This window comes from Erinaceus europaeus, chromosome 4, assembly GCF_950295315.1.
Source record: "Erinaceus europaeus chromosome 4, mEriEur2.1, whole genome shotgun sequence".
Lineage (NCBI taxonomy): Eukaryota > Metazoa > Chordata > Mammalia > Eulipotyphla > Erinaceidae > Erinaceus > Erinaceus europaeus.
In genome coordinates, this window is record NC_080165.1 from 59,364,748 (window position 1) to 59,390,705 (window position 25,958).

At 41.4% G+C, this 25,958-nt stretch overlaps 2 protein-coding genes across 2 annotated transcripts in view; both read left to right on the forward strand.

Annotated features, from left to right (window-relative positions):
- LOC103123583 (mitogen-activated protein kinase 13) overlaps positions 1–25,958 on the forward strand; it is a 106,151-nt gene that overhangs the window by 47,735 nt on the left and 32,458 nt on the right. The gene's annotated exons all lie outside the window — the stretch shown is intronic.
- On the forward strand, positions 9,673–23,388 carry LOC132538079 (mitogen-activated protein kinase 14). The gene is made up of 4 exons (XM_060189701.1): positions 9,673–9,996; positions 13,310–13,388; positions 19,151–19,324; positions 21,024–23,388. Exons 1-4 carry the CDS (start codon positions 9,940–9,942, stop codon positions 21,089–21,091), a joined length of 378 nt encoding a protein of 125 aa, XP_060045684.1. The 5' UTR covers positions 9,673–9,939; the 3' UTR covers positions 21,092–23,388.

The window sequence follows — 25,958 nt, forward strand, 5'->3', positions numbered from 1 at the left end:
CCACCCGTGCCCCCCCCCTTTTTTAAGAGACAGAAGAGACACCACTTTTCCACCCCACCATCCCTAGAACTTTGCTGATGCTCCCCATGGTGCTCCCATATGGTGCCAGGGCTTGAACTTGGGACCTCTGCACATGGTAAGCATGTCTAACCTAGTGTACTACCTTCCAGTCCCCCAAAACCTTTTCTTAAAGGGTCAGATAATATTTTAAACCTGGGGGTGGGGAGTGTGTTTATGGGCTCATTTTTATTTTGTTGCCTGTTTTATTGTTGTAGTTATTGATGTCATCGTTGTTGGATAAGACAGAGAGAAATGGAGAGAGGTGAGGAAGACGGGGAGAGAAAGATAAGACACCTGCAGACCTGCTTCACCACTTGTGAAGTGACTCCCTGCAGGTGTGGAGCCGGGGGCTCGAACCAGGATCCTTACACCGATCATTGTGCTTCGTGCCACCTGCGCTTAACCCTCTGTGCTACCACCTGACTCCCTGTTTATGGGTTCTATTATAACTACTTAATCTGCAGTGTAGGATGAAAACAGACAACATATAAGTAAATAGACATGACTGTTTTCCAAAACAAGCCTTCCAAAACATAGGCCTTGCCATGCATGCCTGTTTGAGTCCCAGCACCTTATGGAAGTAGCCTGATACTGACAAGATCCAGTGCTGGAGTTGTCTCTCTCACTTCTTTGAGTGAAAAAGTCTACCTGGGAGTGTGTGGGATTCACACATGAATCCACAAAAAGAAAAAAAAGCAAGCCCAACAGCAACTTTATTTTCAAAACAGTCTAGAGTTTTCTGACTACTTTTCATCCACTGAGGCCAGTTCCATTTGTGATTGGGGAGCAAACAGAGTGAGATGCCAGTTCTTCTAGCGTTTGCCCTTCTTCCGTAGCCAGTCAACAGCGTCAGGTTGAGCCTGGTGTAAAGTTTCGAGACCTCCTTTGAATCTGGAGAGGTGGCAGTCGTTGACTATGTGGGTCATAGTCTGTCTGGAGCCGCAGGGGCAGTTCGGGTCGTCTCTGGCTCCCCAGCGATGGAACATAGCGGCGCACCGGCCATGGCCTGTTTGATAGCGATTGAGGAGGGCCCAATCATAACGTGCTAGGTCAAAGCCAGGTTGACGCTTGCAGGGGTCTGTGATGAGGTGTTTGTTCTTTACCTCAGCTGACTGCCAACTCTGTTTCCAAGAGTCTGGAACAGAGAAGTTCAGTGTAGGCGTAGGAGACCAGATTGGATGACGAGACGTCAAGTGTTGGACAGGGTGGGCGAAGATATCCGCGTATATTGGCAGGTCCGGTCGAGCGTAGACGTGGGAAATGAACTTAGATGATGCCGCATCCCGACGAATATCTGGCGGGGCGATGTTGCTAAGAACTGGCAGCCATGGAACCGGGGTGGAACGGATGGTTCCAGAAATTATCCTCATGGAGGAATATAATTTGGAATCGACCAAGTGGACATGGGGGCTACGGAACCATACTGGGGCACAGTATTCTGCAGTGGAATAGCATAATGCCAGAGATGATGATCGTAGTGTGGAAGCGCTCGCACCCCATGAGGAGCTGGCCAGTCTTGCAATGATGTTGTTCCTCGCGCCCACCTTTGCTGTAGTTTTTATGAGATGTTCGTGAAATGACAGGGTGCGATTGAGAGTAACGCCAAGATAGACTGGCTGGGCTTCATGCCGGATTCTCATATCTTCAGGCTGCACATTAAGCTCACGCGAGGCCGAGGCATGGTGTAGATGGAAAACAGATGATACCGTTTTTGCAGTGCTAGGGATTAGTCACCATTTTTTACAGTAATCAGATATCAGAGACATGTCTTTCGTGAGTGTTTCCTCGAGGATGTCAAACTTGGATGCCTGAGTTGCACAGCAGATGTCATCGGCATAGATGAACTTCCTTGAAGAAGTTTCTGGAAGGTCATTGATGTAAATATTAAATAGCGTAGGAGCCAGAACAGAGCCCTGGGGGAGGCCACTTGAGACAAGTCTCCATCTGCTAGACTTGTCACCCAGCTGCACCCGGAATCTTCTGTTTTGGAGAAGAAACGATATAGTGTTGGCCACCCATGGAGGCAGGCATCTTGAGATCTTGACTAGGAGACCACGGTGCCAGACCGTGTCATAGGCTGCTGTGAGATCAACAAAGACAGCACCCGTCTTTAAATTCTTCTGGAAACCATTTTCAATGTAAGCTGAGAGGGCCAGGGCTTGTTCTCAGGTAGATCTTCCTGAGCGGAAACCAGCTTGGGTGGGTGATAGGAATTTCTCTGTAAGAGGAGAAATACATGACAGAAGCAGCCTCTCAAGGAGTTTGTAACACATGGAGAGGAGAGAAATTGGTCTATAGCTGGCGGCCAGTGTTGGGTCTTTCTTTGGTTTCAAAACTGCTATTATCTTTGCACGACGCCAAATTTTGGGCATAGATTCGGATTCCAAGATGTGGGACAGGAATGTAGTGAGCCACTTCTTTGCCACGGGGCCCAAGTTAAGAATGAGTTCTGGGGTGATGTTATCATAGCCAGCAGCCGTTCCCAGTAATATTGCATAAGTAATTCCTGTAACTTGGGCAACTCTGGCTTTCAGAGGCCAAAAAATTTAAGTTAGACTATATTGCCTTTGTATGTATAATCATAGATAGACATCTTCTATCCTTCTAGTCAGCCTACTTTACCATCTCAAATTTTTGAGTCCCTACCATGCACTAGATGCTTGGTAAGCTCTGGGGTAAGTAGTCAACAGGTAGAGTGGCCCCTTTCTTGGATAGAGCTGTAGATAAGTAGAGGTGACAGACAATAAGCAGAGTAACTGTAGACTTTTATAAGCACTGTGGTGTATTTAAGCATTGTGCTGATATAGGAATAAACAGAGCAATGAATATGGGTCATTCTTTATAGAAACTATTGAGTAGGGCTTCTTAATGTTTTTATGGCAAGGCTTTTAAGCAATAAGAACAGATGGGAAAGATGTTGCCTTCTGACAATGTACATGGAAAAGATGGCTATCAGAATAAATATTTGGACATTGTGGAATAATTACCTAGAATACTTTATGGATATGTGAGGTTTATTAATGCATATATAAGGTTGGTACCATATATGTTCTGCTTTGCTATGAGCTTCTGAAGAACATTCAGATACAGTGGTGGAGTGGGGCCCTCTGCTGGCACACACAGGTCAACTAGTCAACTTGGAGGGAGGGGTTTTGTCCAGAGCATAGGTTAGACTGGAATCTTCTCAGTCCTCAGGCATCTTACACATTCCTTGAGTAAAACCGTAGGGAATATTCACAGGTAGGGTTCCCAGCTTCTCTGTTCTGTTGCTTTTTCCTTATCTGCAGCACTCTGCTTACCAATGCTCTTTGCTTGACTGGCTGCTGATGCTTTAGGGAAAGGTGAGGCTGTAGGTATAAACTGAGCATGGACTGAGTGAGTGAAGCTTTCGTGTTTTCACCTGCTATCTTTGGCAGCTCAGCACCCAACTACAGTTGCTTCACTTTATATTATTAACGATAGGTGATCTTGACAGATGTTCAAAATAAGTCCAAGTTGCGTATGTGTGGGGATTTTTTAATCTTTGTACAGGAGGAGCATGCTCTATTCAAAGTGACCATCCTACAGAAATCCTGACCTAGATGAATTCATTGTTTTGGCTTGATTTCAGGTTTTAAGTTTTGTTATTGGGGTATTTGTTGTTTTTATTTTGTTTATTTTGTTATTTGTTTTTCACTTTTATTTTGTCCCAACATTTTCCTTTATAGTCCACCATTAGATATTGATCAGTTGAAGCTCATTTTAAGACTCGTTGGAACCCCAGGGGCTGAGCTTTTGAAGAAAATCTCCTCAGAGTCTGTGAGTTGATGCTTTGATTGTAATTATCTGCCCTGTTGGGAGCTTCTGTCACTTTCCTTCCATCAATCTATACCTTGACTTGGGTTTGTTTATAAGCAGGTGTGCTTTTTGTGTACTGACTTCTAAGATGAACTGTAAGTAAGTGTGCACGTGCATGTGTGTGTATTTTGTTTCTCTCTATCTGGGTATGTACTGAGATCTTGGGATTTTGTATTGGGCAGTAGTATTTCAGCAGATGAGAATTAAGTTTCTAATTCTTTCCAAGTGTTTGTGTCTCCATTCTCAAGGGCTGACTTCTTCTTTCTCAAAAGTTTCACATATACTCAAGAGCTCTCTTCACTTAATGTTTATTTTCAGAGCATGAGTTTCACCATGTACTGGCCTCACTTCAACACTAGAAGAATAAAATGTACATTTTCTGCTCACTGTTGCCCTTTTCAGAAGTTACTTGCTTTTTATTGTTTTATGACAAACAACTGCTAACATCCTGTATAAGACATCTGTTTCCAGGGGTACCTTTTCACCCAATTCATGCCATCAGAGGAGACACCTCTACTCCTGATGCCTCAGACCCTCTCATATAAAGTTATAAATCCTTCCTCCCACAGCCTGCCTTTGTGATTACAAATTGAAAAATCTGAGTAAGAGGCTTGGAGCTAATGCTTTCCTGTCTCTAAGCAGGGATATAGAGAGAAGCCACAGGACAACAACCCTGGCTTTGACTGTGATCTCCTGCTGATGGTCATTTTCTTGAAGCAGAGATAGGAAAGAAATCATAAAAGCCCAGCTTTCTCCCTTCCTCCCTCTGATTATTTTCACACAGACTAAAGAGAAATAGAGCTATGGGGTGGAGGGTAGATAGCATGATAGCATAATGGTTATGCAGACAGACTCTCATGCCTGAGGCTCCAAAGTTCCAGGTTCAATCCCCTGTACCACCATAAGCCAGAGCTGACCAGTGCTCCGGTAAAAAAAAAAAAAGAAGAAGAAGAAGAAAGAAGGAAGGAAACTAGCTATGGAGCCAAACTCCAGTTGTATTAGTCCAGTTGCATTCTCCTCCCAACACTGGGGGTTAGGGAATACTTGACCGAATTGGGAAGACTGCCAGATAGCTTGAGACAGACTGGTGCAGGTGAGTTTCAACTGTTCATTGTCTCTGGACAAAATAAAGAATATTTTCATCAGGTATGTGTCTGGTTCATTCCTGAAAAAGATTGCAAAATCCAGTTTATTTATGAACTCATACTTGGGTATAAGAGAGTGTACTGGTCTTATTTTATTTTGTTTCACTTACTTTTAAGATGAAGAAGCAAAACAACAGAAAAGCTGTGACTTGCCTGAGTCATTTACTGAGTCACTTGGCAAAGTGAGCATAGATCCCAGATGTCTGATAACATGATCTAAACTTTAATCTTGTGCAGTTGTACACTATTTTGAAAGTCATTGTCAGAGTTATTTACCACAATGACAGCCTGTAATGGTGGGTTTGTTTTGCTATTTGTTTTTGCTTTCTGAGTATAAATACTGGACTGGAGAAAATCAAAGAAGATATAAATGAAGATAGTGCTTTTTTACTTTAAATGCATTAGCTTAGAAAGATTAATAGGACATGGAGGCAGGATGGTAAGAAATATTTATTAATGAATAGTAGTAATGAAATTGAGATTAAAAAAGTGTATTTCCTATCTGGGCATGAGTACTAGCAACTCTTTCTCAGTCTCTTTTCCCACCCCAACCATCTGCACTAGAAATATATGCTGTTAATTGCAATAATTTCTAAAAGAAAAAACGTGTAAAATAGTCTTTATTCATCAGCTCATTTATTTATCTATTTGCCACCAGGGTTATTGTTGGGGCTTGGTGCCTGCACTATGAATCCACCACTCCCAGTGGTCATATTCCACCCCCTTTCTATTATATTGGATAGGACAGAGAGAAACTAAGAGGAGGAGATAAGAGACGGAGAGAGATACCTGCAGCACTGCTTCACCATTCACAGAGTTTTCCTCCAGCTGGTAGGGAGCAGGGGGTTGAACCCAGGTCCTTACACATGGCAATAAGTGTGTTTAGCCAGATACAATACTGTCCAGCCCCTCCAGTCCATTTATTTTAAGAAGCAGTACCAAGTGCCCTACCTAATAATGCCTTACCTAAAATGGTACAGACCATACATGTGTCCTATCTCTATCTCACCAGAATTATTGCTAGCACTCAGTGCCTACACTACAAATCCACTGTTGCCAGCAGCCATTTTTTTCCTTTCTTTTTTTTTTTTCTTTATACTTGATAAGACAGAGAGAAATTGATAGGGAAGGGCAGGTAGAGGAGAGAGAGAGACATCTGCAGACTTGCTTCATTGTTTATGAAGCAACCCCTTACAAGAGGGGAGCAGGGGCTTGACCACGTGTTCTTCAGCATGAAAATATGCTCCCCTAACCAGGTGCACCACTACCCAGCCCCAACCATGCTAGTGGCGTAGTATTGGTTTACAAAATTGTAAGATAACAGGGGTATAATTCCACACCATTCCCACCAGCAGAGTTTTGTATCCCTATCCCCCCCATTGGAATCTCCAGTAGTTCTCCCAAAGTTGCATATGTGGGTAACTGTCTATATATATTTGTCCTTTTTTTCTCTCTTGTCCTGTGTGCTCTTCCTATTTTTTTATTTAATTTAATGTTTTTGCCTCCAGGGTTATTGCTGGGACTTGGTGCCTGCACTATGAATCCACTGCTCCTAGAGACTGTTTTTTCCCTTTTATTGTCCTTGTTGCTTATTGTTGTTTTGTTTTGTTTTTATTTTATTTATTTATTCCCTTTTGTTGCCCTTGTTGTTTTATTGTTGTAGTTATTATTGACAGAGAGGAGGAAAGAAAGATAGACACCTGCAGACCTGCTTCACCGCCTGTGAAGCGACTCCCCTGCAGGTGGGGAGCCGGGGTTCGAACCGGGATCCTTATGCCAGTCCTTGTGCTTTGCGCCACCTGCGCTTAGCCCGCTGCACTACAGCCTGACTCCCATTGCTTATTGTTGTTATGGTTATTATTATTCCTTTCATCATTGTTGGATAGGACAAGGAAAAATCAAGAAAGGAGGGGAAGACGGAGTGGGAGAGAAAGAGACACCTGCAGACCTGCTTCACCACTCATGAAGCGACCCCCCAGCAGGTGGGGAGCTAGGGACTTGAACAGGGATCCTTAAGCCAGTCCTTATGTTTGGCACCATGTGTGCTTAACCCACTGCGCTATCACCTGACCCCCCTTCTCTTCCTTTCTAAATCACACCTACACCTATTACTACTTTTAAATGTCCTTCCTTTTTTCCTCTTCTCTCTCTGGGTCCTGATGGAATTGGAATTCAGAGCCTTCTGGTCATCATCCCCTAACATTACTCCCCCTCAGGGAGTATGTAGCAAAATTATTTTTGGGGTGCAGAAGGTGGGGGTTCTGGCTTCTATAATTATTTCTTCACTAGACATGGGCATTGGCATCCATCCATACCCCTAGCCTGTTTCTGTCTTTCTCTAGTTGGGTAGGGCTCTGGAGAGGTGAGGTTCCAGGACATGATGATGAGGTCAGCTGCCTAGGGAAGTCAGGGTGGAACCATAGTAGTATCTGCAACTTGGTTGCTGAAAAGGCAGTGAGATGTAAAGCAGGACAAAATGATTAATGAACAGGAACCAAAAAGGGGGCGGGGTAAATAGCATAATGGTTATGCAAACTGACTCTAATGCCTGTGGCTCCAAAGTCCCAGGTTTATTGTCCCCTGCACCACCATAAGCCAGAGCTGAGCAGTGCTCTGTTAATTAAAAAAAAAAAAAAAAAAAAGCGGGGGGGGGGGGGGTCAGGCGTTAGCACAGCGACTAACGTAAGGATCCCGGTTTGAGCCCCCAGCTCCCCACCTGCACGGGAGTCACTTCACAAGCGGTGAAGCAGGTCTGCAGGTGTCTCTCTCTCCCCTCTCTGTCTTCCCCATCTCTCTCTATTTCTCTGTCCTATCCAAAAACAACGACATCAATAACAACAACAATAATAACTACAACAATAAAACAAGGGCAACAAAAGGGAATAAATAAATAAATTAGGGGGAAAAAACTGGAACCAAAAAGTAGGAATAGGGTAAATGAGAATAGAGATGTTAGGGTAGAAAGAAGTGAGGAAATATATTTTAGGTATGTTCTTAGGGGCTTATGACTTTTGTAGTCTTTGCTTGAGATTGATAGCTAGCATGGAGTTGGACAAAAATATTGTCTGAGAAGATGAGATGGTGTCAGAGTTGAGAATAGGGCTAGAATGTTGAATTAGGGCTGAGAGTAGCTCCCACACTTGAAGAAAATCTATGAATAAAATTACTTGTTTAGCCTATCCGCCTGACCCAGGGCCCATATCTATTCATATTTAGCACAGGAGCCTGTGTGACCTCTGAGTCCCTGTCAGTCTGAGCTCACAGTTCATGGTCACAACTGGGAAAATCCTAGGCTGCACTCATTTCTGGACCAGTCTTCCTCAAGTGGCAGGGTAAGATGACCCCAGCTGACCATACATTTCAACAGCTCTAGTATAGGGTTTTGGGTAATAAAACTGAGTACAAGAAAACAGAACTAAGTAAAATATTATTGTATTGACTATGGAGTAAAAATGAGTATATGTTCTCTGTTTAGTTGTGGTGAGTGAAAATACTTTAAACATACCATCAAATTTCAAAGGTGTTAAGAAGTTATTTTAATAAAGGACACAATGGAGCATATGATTCCAACACATTGCCCTTATTATTCCTACTAGTCATGATTTCACTACTGGAGTTTGGGTTCAGAGGATGGGCTAAGTGAGAAAATTACTGAAGGGAGCCCCAAAGAGTGAAGTCACAGGAACAAGGTCGATGGTCTGAAGGAGGAGGGGATTACTAGTTTTTAAGAAAGATAATATAGAAAGGCTTTAGCTGAATTTTGTTAAGGATTTTAAAAATTCCATCTCTTATGCTTTAATAGGTTCACATGATTCACAGATAGCATATTGGTTATGCAAAAGATTTTCATGCCTGAGTTTCCAAGGTCCTTGTTCAATCCCCAGCACCACCAGAGCTGAGCAGTCCTCCAGTGTCTCTTTCTCAGTGAAATATTGGATTGTTGGATAAGTCAGGACACATTTTTCTAAAATGTGTCCTGACTTATCCAATCTAAGACAAAACTTAATGAGATGATTGAAAGAAGTATGAAGTACAAGTTATATATGGGCTTGCATATGTGGAAGACCTCATAGTTCTGCAAATGTCATATAATTGCTGGGATTTTTTGGAAACTTCTTCCCAGCTGTCTTGTTGGGTGAAGTTAGTTTGTTCACCTAAAAGACTGGGAGATCATTGTAGCATGTTAGGATGCTGTCAGCAGCCCATGACTTGTATTTTGTCTGTACCATTAGCTTCTGACTTTCCCTGTCTCTCCTTCCTTCACTTACCACAGTGTTTTATGGCATGTATTTTTAATGTACCACTACCAATGTGTTTGAGACTTAGCATTGCTCATCAATCCACATGTCCACCTGTGTGTTACATTTGGAAGAGTACCTCCTTAAAGAGTCACTAGAATTTGTGCCACAAAAAAAAAAAAAAAAAATTTAACCTCTTCCATGAATGGAATATAACTTAACATCATATTTCAAACAAAAGTGATCAAAAATTTCCAATCATCTCTGTTTATCCTACAAGCCAACAGGTTTTGGCCACCAGTATATGAATATAGTCTCTCGCTGCCATCCTGGATTGAAGGGCAATCTCTTACGGGGGGGGGGGGGGAGGGGGCTGAAATTTTTAATATTAAAGATGATGTTGAAATCAAAGAAAACTAATTTTTCACATCTTGCATTGCCAGTTACTGGTTACTTGCCTAGTCTGATTCCATTCACAAAAGTGTGCTTTTAACGTAAAACCTTTGTCTCTGGCCTAGGATGGGAGGAGAATAGCCATTTGTTTTAGGAGGTGGCTTTTCAGCCTTTTGAAAAACTTGAGTTGAAGTTATATATTTGCACTGTATGTTTAACAATGCCCTTGACACGGCATCTAAGATATTAACCAGCTTCAGCAGATTATGCGTCTGACGGGGACACCCCCTGCTTATCTCATTAACAGGATGCCAAGCCATGAGGTGAGAACAAATAGATTGCATAGGGATATCTAATTCAGGAGGCCACATTCTCATTTTATTGCCACTATATAATCAACACAATTTTTAATGTCACTAAATGTTTGCATGTGCCTGGAGGGGCTACTAAGGCAAAGACTGCCTGTGTGCTAGTGTAAGATGGTTTGCATTCAGAATGAAATGTCACCCAGTCCTGGTGAGAACTGAGAATGTAACTTAGAGGCTTCTACAGAGTAAATGATGTTACTTTTACATGTGGGTTTTATGAATTGAGTGCTCAAGTGACTGTCTTTTCCTGCATTCTATGCTTGCGTGTAAGGTATGCTATCATCTGATGACTTTTAGCTAGAGGTATAATTAGCACAAGTTATGGACATACTTTACTATGTATTCATTCTTCTTAATTTATTTTTTAAAAATCTTATATTTATTCATTGGATAGAGACAGCCAGAAATTGAGAGGGAAAGGGGAGATGGGGAGAGACAGACTCCTGCAGCACTGCTTTACTACTTGCAAAGCTTTCCCCATACAGATGAAGACCAGGGACTTGAACCTGGGTGCTTTTGCACTGTAACGTGTGCTCAGTCAAGTGTGCCACTACCCAGCCCCTGTATTCTTTCTTTCTTTTGCCTCCAGGATTATCACTGGGATTCGGTGCCTGCGTTACTAATCCACAGCTCCTGGAGGCCATTTTTCCCTTTGGTTGTTGTTGTCCTTGTTACTGTTGTTATTGCTGCTGTTGTTGGATGAGACAGAGAGAGATTGAGAGAGGAGGGGGAGAGAAAGATAGACACCTACAGATCTGCTTCATCAGTTGTGAAGCGATCCCTCTGCAGGTGGGCGGGGGGGGGGGGGGGGGGCTCGATCCAGGATCCTTGCTGGGTCCTTGTGCTTTGTACTATGTATGCCTAACCCGGTGTGCCACCGCCCAGGCCCCAAAGCAGTTTTGTTTCCATTTCAACTATATCCAGCCAGCCCTTTTATTTATTTTTTTTAGAGGAATGATAGTTCTCTGCATGAGACAGGTCTCTCTTATGCCTCTATTCCCTTTATCCATTTATCTAAATATTTAAATAGGAAGAGATTATAGCCATGTATATTTAGTTTCTAGAATATTATTTTTAGTAAAGAGTTGTGATGGGTTTTCAAAGTGAATTTCTCCTGCTTACTCTATATATACAATGGTGAATGTAGCTGAGCAACTATGTCTTTTTAAACACTATATAAATATATCCTTTTACATTATAAGGATTTTAAAGAGATTTTAAAGCTCTATTCAAAGTTGTATCTTAGCTACTCAGGTGGACTGATAATGGGATTTATTCTTTAAAACACAATTTAATACCTAATAATCTGAAACACATTTATGAATTCCATTTGTATTTATATAATTATTCTCAAGGTTTTTGTCCTTGATTAGATTACTAGCCCTTGAAAGTATTTGACACCTTACATTCTTTAGTATGATGTTTAGAAATTATATGGCACACTGGCTAAAGCACTGGATTCAAACAAAGCCTGAAGTCCTTTGTTCAATCCCTAACACTGCATGTGCCTGAGTGATAGTCTGGTTCTTTCTCTTCCCATCCCACCCAACCCAAAGTAAACATTTTTTTAAAAAGAAAAAGAAACTGTGAAGTTGAAACATATTTTTAAAAAAAGAACAAATTTTCTTTTCTAAAGATGACAAGATCGTAGTTAATATCTATTCAGTTCTCATGCTGACCCAACTACTATCCTAAGGAAGCACAGGTTTGTTACCTGTAATTCTCACTCCAGCCCAGCGAGACAGACACGGTTACTAATCCCATTGTATAGATGAGAAACCCAATACTTAAAAAAAGTAAAAAACTAGGAGGTCAGACGTTAGTGCAGCGGGTTAAGCGTACATGGCATGAAGTGCAAGGACCTGTATAAGGATCCTGGTTCAAGCCTCCAACTCCCCACCTGCACGGGGGTTGCTTCACAGGTGGTGAAGCAGGTCTGCAGGTGTCTCTCTTTCTCTCCCCGTCTGTCTTCCCCTCCTTTCTCCATTTTTCTCTGTCCTATCCAACAATGACATCAACAACAACAATAATAATAACCACAACAATGATAAAAACAAGGGCAACAAAAAGGAAAATAAACAAATTAAAACCTTAACCAAAGGGGCCCAGTGGTGTCGCACCTGGTTGAGCGCTCGTATTATAGTGAGTAAGGACCCAGGTTTGAGCCCCTGGTCCCTACCTGTGTGGGAAAGTTTTGTGAGTGGTGAAGCAGTACTGCAGGTGTCTCTGTCTCCTTCTCTATCAACCCCTTCTCTCTTGATTTCTGGCTGTCTCTGTCCAATAAAATAAAAAGACAATTAAAAAAAATATTAAAAAAAAAACTTACCACCTGGTGCTGTGGTGCTGGGGCTTGAACCTGGGGCATTATATATGGCAAGGTCCCTGCACTACTACGTGAATTATCTCCTGGCCCCTTCATTGCACTTAAATTGAGCTTTAGAAAGAAATATGGGGGAGTCGGGTGGTAGCGCAGCGGGTTAAGTGCAGGTGGTGCCAAACTCAAGGACTGGCAAAAGGATCCAGGTTTGAGCCCCCGGCTCCCCACCTGCAGGAGAGTCGCTTCACAGGCGGTGAAGCAGGTCTGCAGGTGTCTGTCTTTCTCTCCTCTTCTCTGTCTTCCCCTCCTTTCTCCATTTCTCTCTGTCCTATCCAACAACAATGACATCGATAATAACTACAACAATAAAACAACAAGGGCAACAAAAGGGGAATAAATAAATAAATAATTTTTTTTTAAAAAAGAAAGAAATATGTTTGAGCCTTCTAGAATAATACACCAAGCTTGTTTACTTTCTTTTTACAAGATTACTGTATAGCAAGGTTTAATACTTGATATACTGATTGTGCCTGCTGATACTAGCACCATCAAAAGAATACTGGTACTAGATATCTGTAGCAATACTTGATTCTTAGGCCAATTTTAGCTCTTTTGGAAGGCTGTCTCAATTGGCCAGCTTCTTAGATATCTTGATCTTTTTTTTAAAAAAAACATCTCATCCTATTATCAGAAAGCTAAGGAAAGAACTTACTTGGTTAGCAGTCTTGTTCATTTGAAATATGAGTGTGCAAGATAGTAAATAAATCAAGGTGATGTTTCTAAGTAAAGAAGCTGGGATGGCAGGAAAAGAAGTCTATAATCAATATCAAAGACACTAATAAACATTGAAACAAGGAGACCTTGTCAGTAAACACTTATCCCTTGACAGCCAAAACTCTCAGACCAGTAACATGAAGCAAAAAAAGCATTTGAAAACTCTTGTTTTTACAGGCAAGAAACTATATTCAGTCTTTGAACCAGATGCCGAAGATGAATTTTGCAAATGTATTTATTGGTGCCAATCCCTTGGGTGAGTTGACCACATTTTCATTTTATGGATATTGAATTGATTATGGTATATATTAGGAAGTGGAAGAAGAGTTTTTCCCTTTGATGAAATAAGATACCATTAGTTAAATATTGGGAAGTGGAATGTCATTTATCTGTGTGTTAGCTGTTTTTTAAATGTTTTATTTATTTAATGAAAGAGCAGGAGATAGCTCAAGAAAGACACATAAAAATCAGAGCACTGCTCAGCTCTAGCTTATGGTGGGCTGGGGATTGAACCCAAGACCTCAAAGCCTCAGGCATGAGAGTCTTTTGCATAATGATTATTCTGTTTCCCCAGCCCAATATTGGTTTTTTTTTCTTTTAAATATTTATTTATTATTTATTCCCTTTTGTTGCCCTTGTTTTATTGTTGTAGTTATGATTGATGTCGTTGTTGTTGGATAGGACAGAGAGAAATGGAGAGAGGAAAGGAAGACACCTACATACCTGCTTCACCACTTGTGAAGCGACTCCCCTGCAGGTGGGGAGCCGGGGGCTCGAACTGGGATCCTTATGCCGGTCCTTGTGCTTTGTACCACCTGCGCTTGGCCTGCTGCGCCATCCCCTGACTCCCTTTTTTTTTTCTCTTTTTAATCACATGATATGCTTATATACTTACATAGTCACAGAATTGGATGGGGGAAATAGACTGATACAGTGAAGAAAGGAGATGGGAATAGGAATGTTGGTAGAAAGGGTTGAAGGGCATTGGGAGAAAGAAGTACTGCATAGGAAAACCTTAGACTCAATTATGACTGCAGTCACTTTGCAGTGTCCCAGGCTGAGAGCAGAAACCATCAGAGCACAGGCAGATGAGTGTTAAGAGGACCCAACCAGGAGCACCCTGCAGTGTACTCTGCCATGCCAGTAACTTTCCAGTGCTACAAGTTCTATTACCCGAATGTCTCCATGTTACTTCCTGCCATAATCACCTTCAAGATCCTTGGCACAGCTAAGTGGCAGTAGCAGCAGCAGGATGGGTACTGCCTTGACTAAAAAAGGAACTGTTTTATTTCTTAAAGCTGGAGGCTGAGATATGCTTCAGTGTCCCCTAAAAAGTCACTCACTCAACTCCCTGATTCTAGACAAGCACAGTAGACAGACTATTTAATGAAGGACTTGGAGAAGCCAGACCAGGACTTCCCTATAACAGGGAGGGAAGCAACATTATGACAGTAGTATAATCAACCTTCTAGCTTTTTAGATTATTGTAGTACAGTGGCATTTATTTATTTATTTATTTATTTAAAATCTCACTTTATCTCTGTGAGTCCTCTCTCAGCTTAAGGAGCCTAACAGCTGTGTGTCAGGTTTAGTTTTAACCTTTTGAGTACTGACAGCTATAACAACCTCTTTAGAAGTTGGACAAAAGGCTAAGTGGTTTTACTTTTTTTTATTTTTTTTTATTTTTTAATTTAAGAAAGGATTAATTAACAAAACCATAGGGTAGGAGGGGTACAACTCCACACAATTCCCACCACCCAATCTCCATATCCCACCCTCTCCCCTGATAGCTTTCCCATTCTCTATCCCTCTGGGAGCATGGACCCAGGGTCATTGAGGGTTGCAGAAGGTGGAAGGTCTGGCTTCTGTAATTGCTTCCCCGCTGAACATGGGCGTTGACTGGTCAGTCCATACTCCCAGTCTGCCTCTCTTTCCCTAGTAGGGTGGGTCTCTGGGGAAGCTGAGCTCCAGGACACATTGGTGGGGTCTTCAATCCAGGGAAGCCTAGCCAGCATCCTGATGGCATCTGGAACCTGGTGATTGAAAAGAGAGTTAACATACGAGGCCAAACAAATTGTTGAGCAATCATGGACCCAAAGCTTGGAATAGTGGAGAAGAAGTGTTAGGGAGGTACTCACTGCAAACTCTAGTGTACTTCTGCTTTCAGGTATATATTTTGCAGTAGTTTATGGATACGTGTGAACATAAGCTCTCTCTCACAGAAACTGGTGTATATCTAGGTTTTGGGACTTTGTTAGAAAGTGAACCACCTGAGATGAAATTAGAGTGTACTATAAAAGGAAAGGTCTCACCCGAGTAATGAAGAAGAAGGGTTGTCATTCCACACGTGAAGTCTCTGGACACAGTCTGAGGTGAAGCATGTTGAGGTGGCAATCGTTGCGTTGGTTAGGTTGTGATCGGCAGATGCAATATTATTTGATATGGATTGGGAGAGGCATACGGGAAAGTGGGCCCTATCCAAGGGTTCCAGGACTGGGGGAAGTAGGGGCTCTATAGTGGAGATGTGAGGTTCCTGCTGTCTTAGGGTTCAAAAAGACAATCGATAGTTAATGTTATCATCACATTATTTGGTAATTGGGTTAACTTTGAAAAGTCCTTTTGTTATGGTTTGCTGTACAGTACCCAGTATCTTGTATATAGCTGTGTTATTGGATGCTTCTAATCTACTTGGCCTAGGCTTTTGAGAGAGTCCGCATATCAAATACACAGCCTATATATTAAAAAGATTGTTTGTGTTTTGAAAAACTTTGAGACATACAATTGATTTTCCCCCTCTCATATTAATTAACTAGTGATTTATATGTCTACATTTTGCTAGGAGTGTATATAAACACCATTCCCACCACCAAAAGACTGTGACCCATCCCTCCCACCCACTCCCACCCCCCACTGGCCCAGGAAGCTGCATGTCTACCCCTCACCACAGGGTTTTTACTTTGGTGCCCTACTTACAATTTGGTCAGGTCCTGCTTTTAGTTTCCCTTTCAGATCTTCTTACTCAACTTCTGTTGATGAGTGGGATCATCCCATACTCATCTTTATCTTTCTGACTTAGCTCACTTAACATAATTCCTTCTAGCTCTGTCCAAGGTGGGTCAGAGAAGGTGGGTTCATTGTTCTTGATAGCTGCGTAGTATTCCATTGTGTATATATACCACAGCTTTCTCAGCCACTCATCTGTTGTTGGGCACCTGGGTTGCTTCCAGGTTTTAGCTATTATGAATTGTGCTGCTATGAACATAGGAGTACACACCTCTTTTTGGTTGGGTGTTATGGAGTCCTTGGGGTATAACCCCAGGAGAGGAATTACTGGATCATATGGAAGGTCCATGTCTAGCCTTCTGAGAGTTTTCCAGACTGCTCTCCACAGAGGCTGTACCAATTTACATTCCCACCAGCAATGTAAAAGGGTTCCTCTGTGCCCACATCCTCTCCAGCATTTGTTGCTGCTGTCCTTTTTAATGTATGCTATTCTTAACAGGAGTGAGGTGGTATCTTAGTGTTGTCTTAATTTGCATTTCTCTGACCATCAGTGACCTAGAGCAGTTTTTCATGTTTGTTAGCCTTTTGGATCTCCTCTGTAGTGAATGTTTTGTTCATATCCTCTGCCCATTTTTGGATGGGGTCATTTGCTTTTTTGGTGCTAAGTTTGCTGAGCTCTTTATATATTTTGGTGATTAGTTTCTTGTCTGATGTAAGGCATGTGAAGATCTTCTCCCATTCTGTGAGGGGTCTCTCTGTTTGTTTAATAGTTTCTTTGGATGTGCAGAAGCTTTTCAATTTGATGTAGTCCCATTGGTTTGTTTCTGCTTTAGTCTTCCTTGCAGTTGGGTTTGATTCATCAAAGATGTCCTTGAGGTGTAGGTGGGAAAGTGTTTTACCAATGTTTTCCTCTAAGTATTTGATTGTTTCTGGTCTGACATCTAGGTCTTTGATCCATTTGGAGTTGATTTTTGTTTCTGGTGAGATAAAGTGGTTCAATTTCATTCTTCTGCACCATTTATTGAAGAGAGCCTCCTTTTTCCATTTAATCCTTTGGGCCCCCTTATCAAAGATTAGATGTCCATAGGTATGGGGTGGTTTTACTTTTTACGTACTTCACCCATAGTGATTGTTGAGAATGGTTTCAGTGTTGCTGTGGTTCAGTTCATGCTCTTTGAAGTATTGAGCAATTATGGATAAATCCATATTAGTATTGGGAGATAAGAAGTATGTCAGATGTTAGCTGTGTTCCTCTCACAGTCAAGAATGAATTCACAGATGTATTAGTCTGTGGGATTGGTTTAGGTGTATCAGCTGCTGTGTTCTCATTGACAAGATGAGTTGCCTGAGCTGTGTTCTCTGTAAGTTGTTAGAAGTGTTCTATGTTAGAAGCTTTGTTTATTCATCCTGCCCTAAATATTTTTCATCATGTCAGCTCATGTTGTACAAATGATAGTGCTGTACTATTTGACTTCATGTTAGCCAACTCAAAGAAATAGTTGATTCATTTGGGGGGTGGGAGAAGGGAGCCAGAAATGTGTGTGGCCTGTTTTTTGTTTGTTTAGGCCACATAGATCTTGTGATAGCTGTCATATTTCTCTGGAATCGTGACGTTAAAACATTCAAATGAATTGGCTACCATTTAGCAGTAAAAGACTATATATAAGCTGAATGGAAGGTTTGGGTCATCTGATGTTCAGCACTGCAGTTCTGACAATGTACTATCAAACAGTGATATCATATGAAGATTCTCTTACAGACAGAATAAGGGATTACTGACCACAAGCTTTTACTCAGCAGATTTTCTAAGCAGATAACACCGACAATGTAGATTATTAACAAAAGTGTCGTATCAGCTAGTGTTATGTTTCACCACTATTCCCAACATATGAATTAAAATTTTAAATTGACCTTTAGTGTAATATGTATATCTGTCAAAAATTTATGAGATTTTTTTTCTCATCTCTCACTTTTCTTATCAAGATATTGGTCATAATAGTTATGCTCTTAGTATGACAAACACTCATCATATGATCTAAACAATAACTGATAATACTACTGTATGTTACTGTTTACTATAAACTATTAATATCTCAAGAAAAGAGAAGAAAATCAGTGAATAGAAAACACAAATGAGAGAGGCTGATATTCATGTAGTGCTAAAGTATTCCACAGATTACGTGGGGTGGGGCAAAAGAAATATTTTAACCCAGTGGTCAACAGTTAGATAAAATGTTGGATAATGGTGGTAGGCATATAGGTGTTCACTATGAGTGTACTATTGTATATTGAAAGTTTTAGAGGTTGAAATTTTTCATATTGAAAAAAATGTTCAAGTGGTCTGGGAGATGGTGCAATGGATAAAGCATTGGACTGTCAAGCATGAGGTTCTCAGTTCAATCCCCAGCAGCACATGCGTCAGAGTGATATCTGGTTCTTTCTCTCTCTATCTCTGTCTCTCTCTCTCTTCCTATCTTTCTCATTAATTAATAAATAAAATCTTTTTTAAGAAAATATTAAGTAAACTTTTCTTTCTCTTTAATTTTTTACCAGAGTACTGCACAGTTCTGGTATATGGTGGTATAGGGAATGCAACCTAGGATTTATTTATTTATTTATTTTACCAGAGCACTGCTCAGCTCTGGTTTGTGGTGGTGTGAGGGATTGAGCCAGGGACTTTGGAACCTCAGGTATGAGAGTCTCTTTACATAACCATTATGCTATCTACCTCTGCCCTCTTTCTGTGCTTTCATTTTGACATAGTTTGACTGTAGTGATAGCAGTGATGTTGGCATTATACAAAAGCTTGCTCAAGCAGAATCTGTTGTTTAAAATTTTATTTTCTTTAATAAGAAAGACAGATAAAGGAGAAAAATAACATTTACATCCTAGAGTACACACTTCGGAGCATCTTTATTTAAATATCCAAGTCAAGGTAGATGTTTGCTTAAACAGGCATGCTTTTGGACTGACATGTTAAAAACTTTTCCCCCTTCCAATCTGTGATTCTGACAGCTGTCGACTTGCTGGAGAAGATGCTTGTATTGGACTCAGATAAGAGAATTACAGCAGCCCAAGCCCTTGCACATGCCTACTTTGCTCAGTACCATGATCCTGATGATGAACCAGTGGCTGATCCTTATGATCAATCCTTTGAAAGCAGGGACCTCCTTATAGATGAATGGAAAAGTAAGTTTTATGGGTAGGATTGGCATCTAGCTTGTAAACTTGAGATTTTTAACATCATACGTAAGTGATCCCACTCATTTAAAGCTATGGGAAAAATTTTAAAATCTGCATAGTTTTCAGTTCATGAAAATATGTAATTAAAATCACTAATGTAGAATAAATATGTCCCCCTGATGGAAACATCTATTATAGATGAAGACATTCTCTGCACTGTTGAGATGATAGTGTCTGGGCTAATTTTGTACACAGTTATTCACATCTATAAAGAATTTCGAGGAGTTGGGTGTAGTGCAGCAAGTTAAGCACATGTGGCGTGAAGCGCAAGGACTGGCATAAGGATCCTGGTTCAAGCCCCCAACTCCCCACCTGTAGGGGGGTCGCTTTATAAGTGGTGAAGCAGGTCTGCAGGTGTCTCTCTTTCTCTCCCCCACCCCTCTGTCTTCCCCTCCTCTCTCCATTTCTCTGTCCTGTCCGACAATGACAACATCAGTAACAACAATAATAACTACAATAACAACAATAAAAATTTTCGAGATTCTCAGGTTTTGCATGTACAACACCTCTCTGAGATAAAGAGACTAGACTGTTTTGCTCTTTAAACGTTGATAGAACTGGGGGAAGATGTGTCTATATCTTCTCTTTTACTTTAGATCTAGTTTGGGACATATTCAGAAAAGGGACCTATGTCTCCTATGTCCAATCTCATATTCTTTCTGTAAAACACCTTCAGCACTGCAATTAAATTCTCAAAATTAGGACTGTTTGTTGCTATGAAATGTTGGGGGGAGGTTGCTGTTAATCTTGAGCACCTTTTCCAGAGAACTCTGAAGAGTACTACTTGGTAATCAAAGAAAAAAAATTATATATATATATGTTGAACACCTGCATAGTCACTGTCCTTTAGGATATCACACACAAGCAGTAAGACATTTATTTGAAGTAGCTCATCAAGCCACTAGCCTGAAAAGAGTGGAAGGATCTTGAACATAGAAGTTACGAGTTCAGGGCTAGATGGTGGCACACCTGGTTGAGTGCACATGTTACCATGTACAAGGACCCAGGCTCAAGCCCCTGGTCCCCACCAGCATGAGTGAAGCAGTGCTGTAGGTCTCTCTCTTCTCCCTCCTCCCTCCCTTTCTCTCTTTAATATTTTTGTTTATTTTCATTATTGGATAGAGACAGAAATTGAGAGGGGAGGGAGGCAGCAATACCTATAACCTTGCTTCCCCCTGCAGGTGGAGAGTAGGGGCTTGAACCTGGGTCCTTGCACACTGTAATGTGTGAGCTTAATCAGCTGTGCCACAGCCTGGCCCCTCTTTCTCGCTTTCTCCCCATTTCCTCTCAATTTCTTTCTTGTCTCTATCCGATAAATAAAATGTCTATAAGTAGGGCCGGGTGGTGGCGCAACTGGTTAAGCACGCACATTACAGTGCACAAGGACCCGGGTTCGAGCCCCCGGTCTCCACCTGCAGGGGGAAAAGCTTTGTGAGTGGTTAAGCAGTGTTGCAGGTGTCTCCCTGTCTCACTCTCCCTTTCTATTTCCTCCTTCCCTCTCAATTTCTGGCTGTCTCTATCCAATAAATAAAGATATTGTGTGTGTGTGTGTGTGTGTGTGTGTGTGTGTGTGTGTGTGTGTGTGTGTGTGTTAAAATTGCTTGACAGCAAAGAGAATAGTCTCACTTTCCTTTTCAACTTTTAGGCCTGACCTACGATGAAGTCATCAGCTTTGTGCCACCACCCCTTGACCAAGAAGAGATGGAGTCCTGAGCACCTGTTTTCTGTTCTGTTGATCCCACTTCACTGTGAGGGGAAGGCCTTCTCATGGGAACTTTCCAGATATCATTCAAGTGCCTCTTGTTGCAAAGATTTCCTCTGTGGTGGAAGGGCTGTGTGTGTGTGTGTGTGTGTGTGTGTGTGTGTGTGTGTGTGTATGTATGTGCGTGTGCGCACCTCCAAATCCTAGTGGAAGGGTGAGAGTATGAGCAAACTGTGATCACAGTGACTGCATGGAGTTGCAGGTGCTCCATGGCAGCCTCCTCTTGCTCTTCTGTGTGAGAGTCAGCTTAGGCAGACAAGAGCTGCCATCTTGTTAGGGATATGTTAAATGCAAAGTAAATAACAGTAAATGTCTCAGATTCCAGTCATGCTTTTGCCATTTTAGCCTCTGCCATGCTGCCACCATGGCAGTGAGGATGAGATGACTGCATCCCACAGTGGCACTGAGAGAAGACTTACTCCTCCTGGCTGCTTCAGAGCTGAAGCCGTCCTTTAGTGAAGTGTACAGCCAAAACAAGGACCAACTGGCTTTTGTGCACTAGTCTGTGATTAACTTGCTTAGTGTACTTCTCTGAACTCATTAGGTATATTTGAGACTGTAAATATGTTTGTGCCTTAAAAGGAGAGAAGAAAATATAGCTAAAGAGAGAACAGCAGATGAAGTTCTGAGACAGACAAGTGGACAGCCTTTTGTGAACCTGAAGTAACCAGGGAGCCTTCTGAGGCACAGTGTGTGCATGTGCGAGCATGCATAGATGTGCTTCTCTCTCTCTCGCTCGCTCCTTCTGCCCCCCTCCCCCAGTGTGCTGTTGCCATCACTCTACTTAACCCTCACCTTCAGTGCAGAGGTTTCCCAAGTATTGGCCCCAGTAGTCAAAAATTTGGTTCTTGGTGTCAGTGTACTTCCTTTGTGCTCTTTATTCCTAGCAGAGTGACAGTGTTCTGCACGTCTTGCTATTTGAGCATGCACAACTGCTTATCTTGTTCTCTTTGGGAAGCCCTGGTATCAGGCAAGTTTGCCATTGAAGACTTCTTGGGTAGTTCAGAACCCATGTCACCTTGGCTGATGCAGTGGTCAGGTGATAGCATCCTCTCTTCAGCCTCCAGTGCTATTTTGTGTTGAACACAATTGATAATCCAGGTGCTTTTGATGTGAAAACTGAAGAAATGGAATGGGTGGGTGTATAGTATTTTCATTCTTGCCATCTGGTTTTCAACAAACTGTTTTTGGGGAGTTGTTACAGAAAAGATCAGGGCTTTTCCCAGGAATATCTCAGACTTTGGAAAAGAAGTTACTCTCTTCACTCCCAGTAGCCAATGCTAAGAAATGCTGAAAATCAAAGTGAGAAATAAAACACACATGAGGCCAGAAACTATCTTTGTTTAAATAAGGTTATTTTTTAAAGTGACGAGGTGTCTTTTCCACCCCTCTGTGGAAAAGGGTCTTCTTGGCAGCTTAACATTGGCTTCTTGGTCTTTGTTGAGGAGAAATAAATTTTATTTCTGAATTTTGTATATTGAAGGAATCCTTTGAGAATACGATTCCTTTTGATGAGGAGAAAAAGGACAAATTATTTTAATATTTTGTATTTTCAACTTTCTAATGATAAAATATCCTCAGGGGTAGAGAAATGTTTTCATAATTTTCTGAATTTTGGGCATCTTATGCTACACAAGGACCGATATATTTAAACCTTTTGTGAAGTATGAAAGAATAAAGCCGCTTCCATTGTTGGCTCTGTGGCAAAATCTTGTATTTGGGTCTAGGTGTTTCCATTTCTCTGCCATAGTGCAGTGATACGTGTACTCCAGAGGTGCAGGGTCAGACCCCTGGATCACCTGGAGCAAGAAGGAAAGACGCAGGCTGATGGTGACCACACCTCACCTGGGATATCCCTCTCTTTAAAGGAAAATAACCACAAAGGCCTCATCTCCTTTATAATCCACAGCAGGATGAATTTTATCAGCCTTCTTTGGGTGTACATGCTAGTCTGATTTCCTACAGAAATATTGCTCTGAGTATTTTTAATAAAGGTCTTTGCACATGTGACCATATCTGTGTTAGGAGGCTGTGTGCTTCCGGAGCCTGGACTCAACTGGAGCCTGTGGAAGAGCTCCTGGGTTTCTCAGCATCGTGCTTCCCTCTCCTGATTTCTCTGAAGAGAAAGAAAAAGAGAGAATGAGGAAAACTGCTATTTTATTTGTACTCATGAACTTGGTAATCAGTTATGCCATATAGGATGTCATACTATACCACTGGTTAAAATAAAGCCTATTTTTAAAATTCAGTGAGTTTCTCAATTTTATTATATTTTTCTCTTGTTTGTATGCAATGCATAATATGCCACTTTAGCAATGTCTCTCGGCTGTGGCCTGGCCTACATTTCAAGGCATTATGTCCTATGAGGAAGCAGATCTGATTCTGTATTGTGGGTAAGTAAAGCACAGAGCAAATAAACAGGATATAGCACAATAAGCTCTGTGTTGCTACTAGGTGGCAGACAGAGCAGCCTAGGACAGGGGTCAGCAAACTACGGCTCAAGAGCCAACTTCAGTGTACCACCTTACTTGTGTAGCCCACTGAAGTGTTCTTTGCATTTTTAAGGGTTGAAATCAAAAGAATAGTCTTTTTTTGTAGCATGTGAAACTATGTAAAATAAATTTCATATTTCAGTTTCCATAAATAAAATTGTGTCCAAACACAACTATAAATTTGTTTATGTTTGGCTTCTTTTGTACTTCAAAATTAAATAATTGACAATTAAATAATTGAGACAGATCATGTGAACCACAAAGTTTAGACTTTTTACTGTCTGGCCTTTTACAGAAAAAGTTTGCCAATCCCTGGCTCAGGATGTCACTTTTTTTTTTTAACTGGATAGAGACAGCCAGAAATAGAGAAGGAAGGGGGAGATAGAGTGGGAGAGAGATAGAGAGACACCTGTAGCCCTGTTTCACCACTCACAAAGCTTCCCCCCTGCAGCTGGGGACTGGGGGCTCGAACCCGGGTCCTTGTGCACTGTGACATGGGCGCTCAACCAGATGCGCCACTACCTGGCCTCCAGGATGTCATTTTTTAAATGCATTTAAATTGATGTGTGTTCTTTTCAGCTTTGACATCGCAAGATATGTAGAAAAAAAATTTTCTTTTTTTTTTTTTACTTTAAAAATGCCTGAGAGAAGGTTGATATGTACATTGTTTATAGACTTTTAGGTGTATGTCCTTTTTTTCTTCCTATGACCTTTGGCATGTTTTTCAAACTGCTGAATTGCATTACAGGATTAAAGAGCTATGAGATCTCACAGCTGAGTTTTCAAGGCCTGTGTTGGTAAGTTTCCTTTCTTGGTGACCTAGGAATGCTGACAGGTGTCCTGGGATGAATTGTGAGATCAGGAGTATGCAGCTGGGTATTTGTCCTGTGCTATTGGGTTCCTTGCCAGCAGCTGAATACAGTAGCAAGAGGAGACAGACTGAGCACAGACTAGCCATTTATTCTGTCCTCAGTGACTTAAGGTAAAAAAAGGGGCAGGGGGTGGGATGATGAGGGGTTCCCAGCTGTCACATGTAATACATCAGCTCCTATAAAGATCAGACCATTGTAGGAAATATGTTGCTTTTATATACCAGACAGGAGTGTCATGGCATGTGGGTACAAGTGACCAAACTACAGTCACCTAAGAGTGAAGGGCCTGCTCACCTCAAGAAGAAAGTTGACAGCAAAAAGATCTTAACTAAAGTAAGTCCACTTAAAATAGTGACCAAAAGTTCATAGTATGTAGTAGGATTGAGGGAGAAGGAATGTCTGGTTGGAACTTTTTTCATGAAAACTAAAGTTATAAAACATGTTCATGATTTTAAGTGCATTCTTATAATGAACATAATCAAGTTTTTTTTTCAAGTGAAGCCATGATTTAGAATAATTTTCTTCCCGTTTGATATATGTAACATAATCCAACAAGAATTTTTCTGCACCAGGGCTGAACTCCTGTCAGACTTTTCTTTTAACTTCAGAGACAGGATGTGGAGAGAGACACCATAGCACAACTCTGACCACTCATTCTGCTCCCTTGTGGTGCTGGGGCCTCAAACTTGGGTCCTGGTGCATGTTTTGTAAAAGTGTATATACTCTACCAGATGAGCTCTTGGTCCCTCTGAGAAGGATTTTTTGCCAAAAAACAAACAAAAAAAAAGGTCCTCCTTAGGTTTACTATTATATTCATACTGTTAACAGTTTGGTGATCACTCTACCAATGAGGCTTTACAGTTACTAGTCCAACTTTGCCAGATCCATATTTTCAGTGATTGAAGATATTATTGTTCAAGATTTGTGATTATTGCACTTGACCTGCATTGTTTTTGGTGCCATATATTTACAGTATAATTGTACCCAGCAGAAGACTAGACCATGATATACAAGATAGACACAGTAGGTTTAGGTTTAGATAATGTAGAAAAAAGAAGGGATTGATTTTGGTAGACGTGTTCACTAGTGAACATTTTCACACCACAGCTTTTCTCTGTACAGTCTAATAACTGCAAGAACTTGGCTAACAACTAGTCAAATAATGACTTACTCATAATACATATTCATATACATTTTTTTTATTTTTTGCCACCAGGGTTTCTGCTGGGGCATAGGGCCTGCATGATGAATTCCCTCCTTCAGGTGCAGAGCAGGGCTGAAACTCAGGTGCTTGTGTTTGGTAATGGGTCTGCTCAACTAGGTGTAACACTGCCCAGCCCCACTGTTTATTTTTATGAGAGAGAGAGACTGGAGCATTGTTCAGTTCTGGCCTGAGGTGGTGCCAGGAATTGAAACTGGGGCCTCGGGACCTCAGGCATACTAATATTGTGCTC

Bases quoted from the DNA above. Each gene is read 5' to 3' on its own strand.
- LOC132538079 (XM_060189701.1), top strand. From the start codon at position 9,940: ATGCGTCTGACGGGGACACCCCCTGCTTATCTCATTAACAGGATGCCA. The intron at 9,997-13,309 runs GTGAGAACAAAT...TTGTTTTTACAG, and splicing joins ACAGGATGCCAAGCCATGAG to GCAAGAAACTATATTCAGTC. The intron at 13,389-19,150 runs GTGAGTTGACCA...TGATTCTGACAG, and splicing joins TATTGGTGCCAATCCCTTGG to CTGTCGACTTGCTGGAGAAG.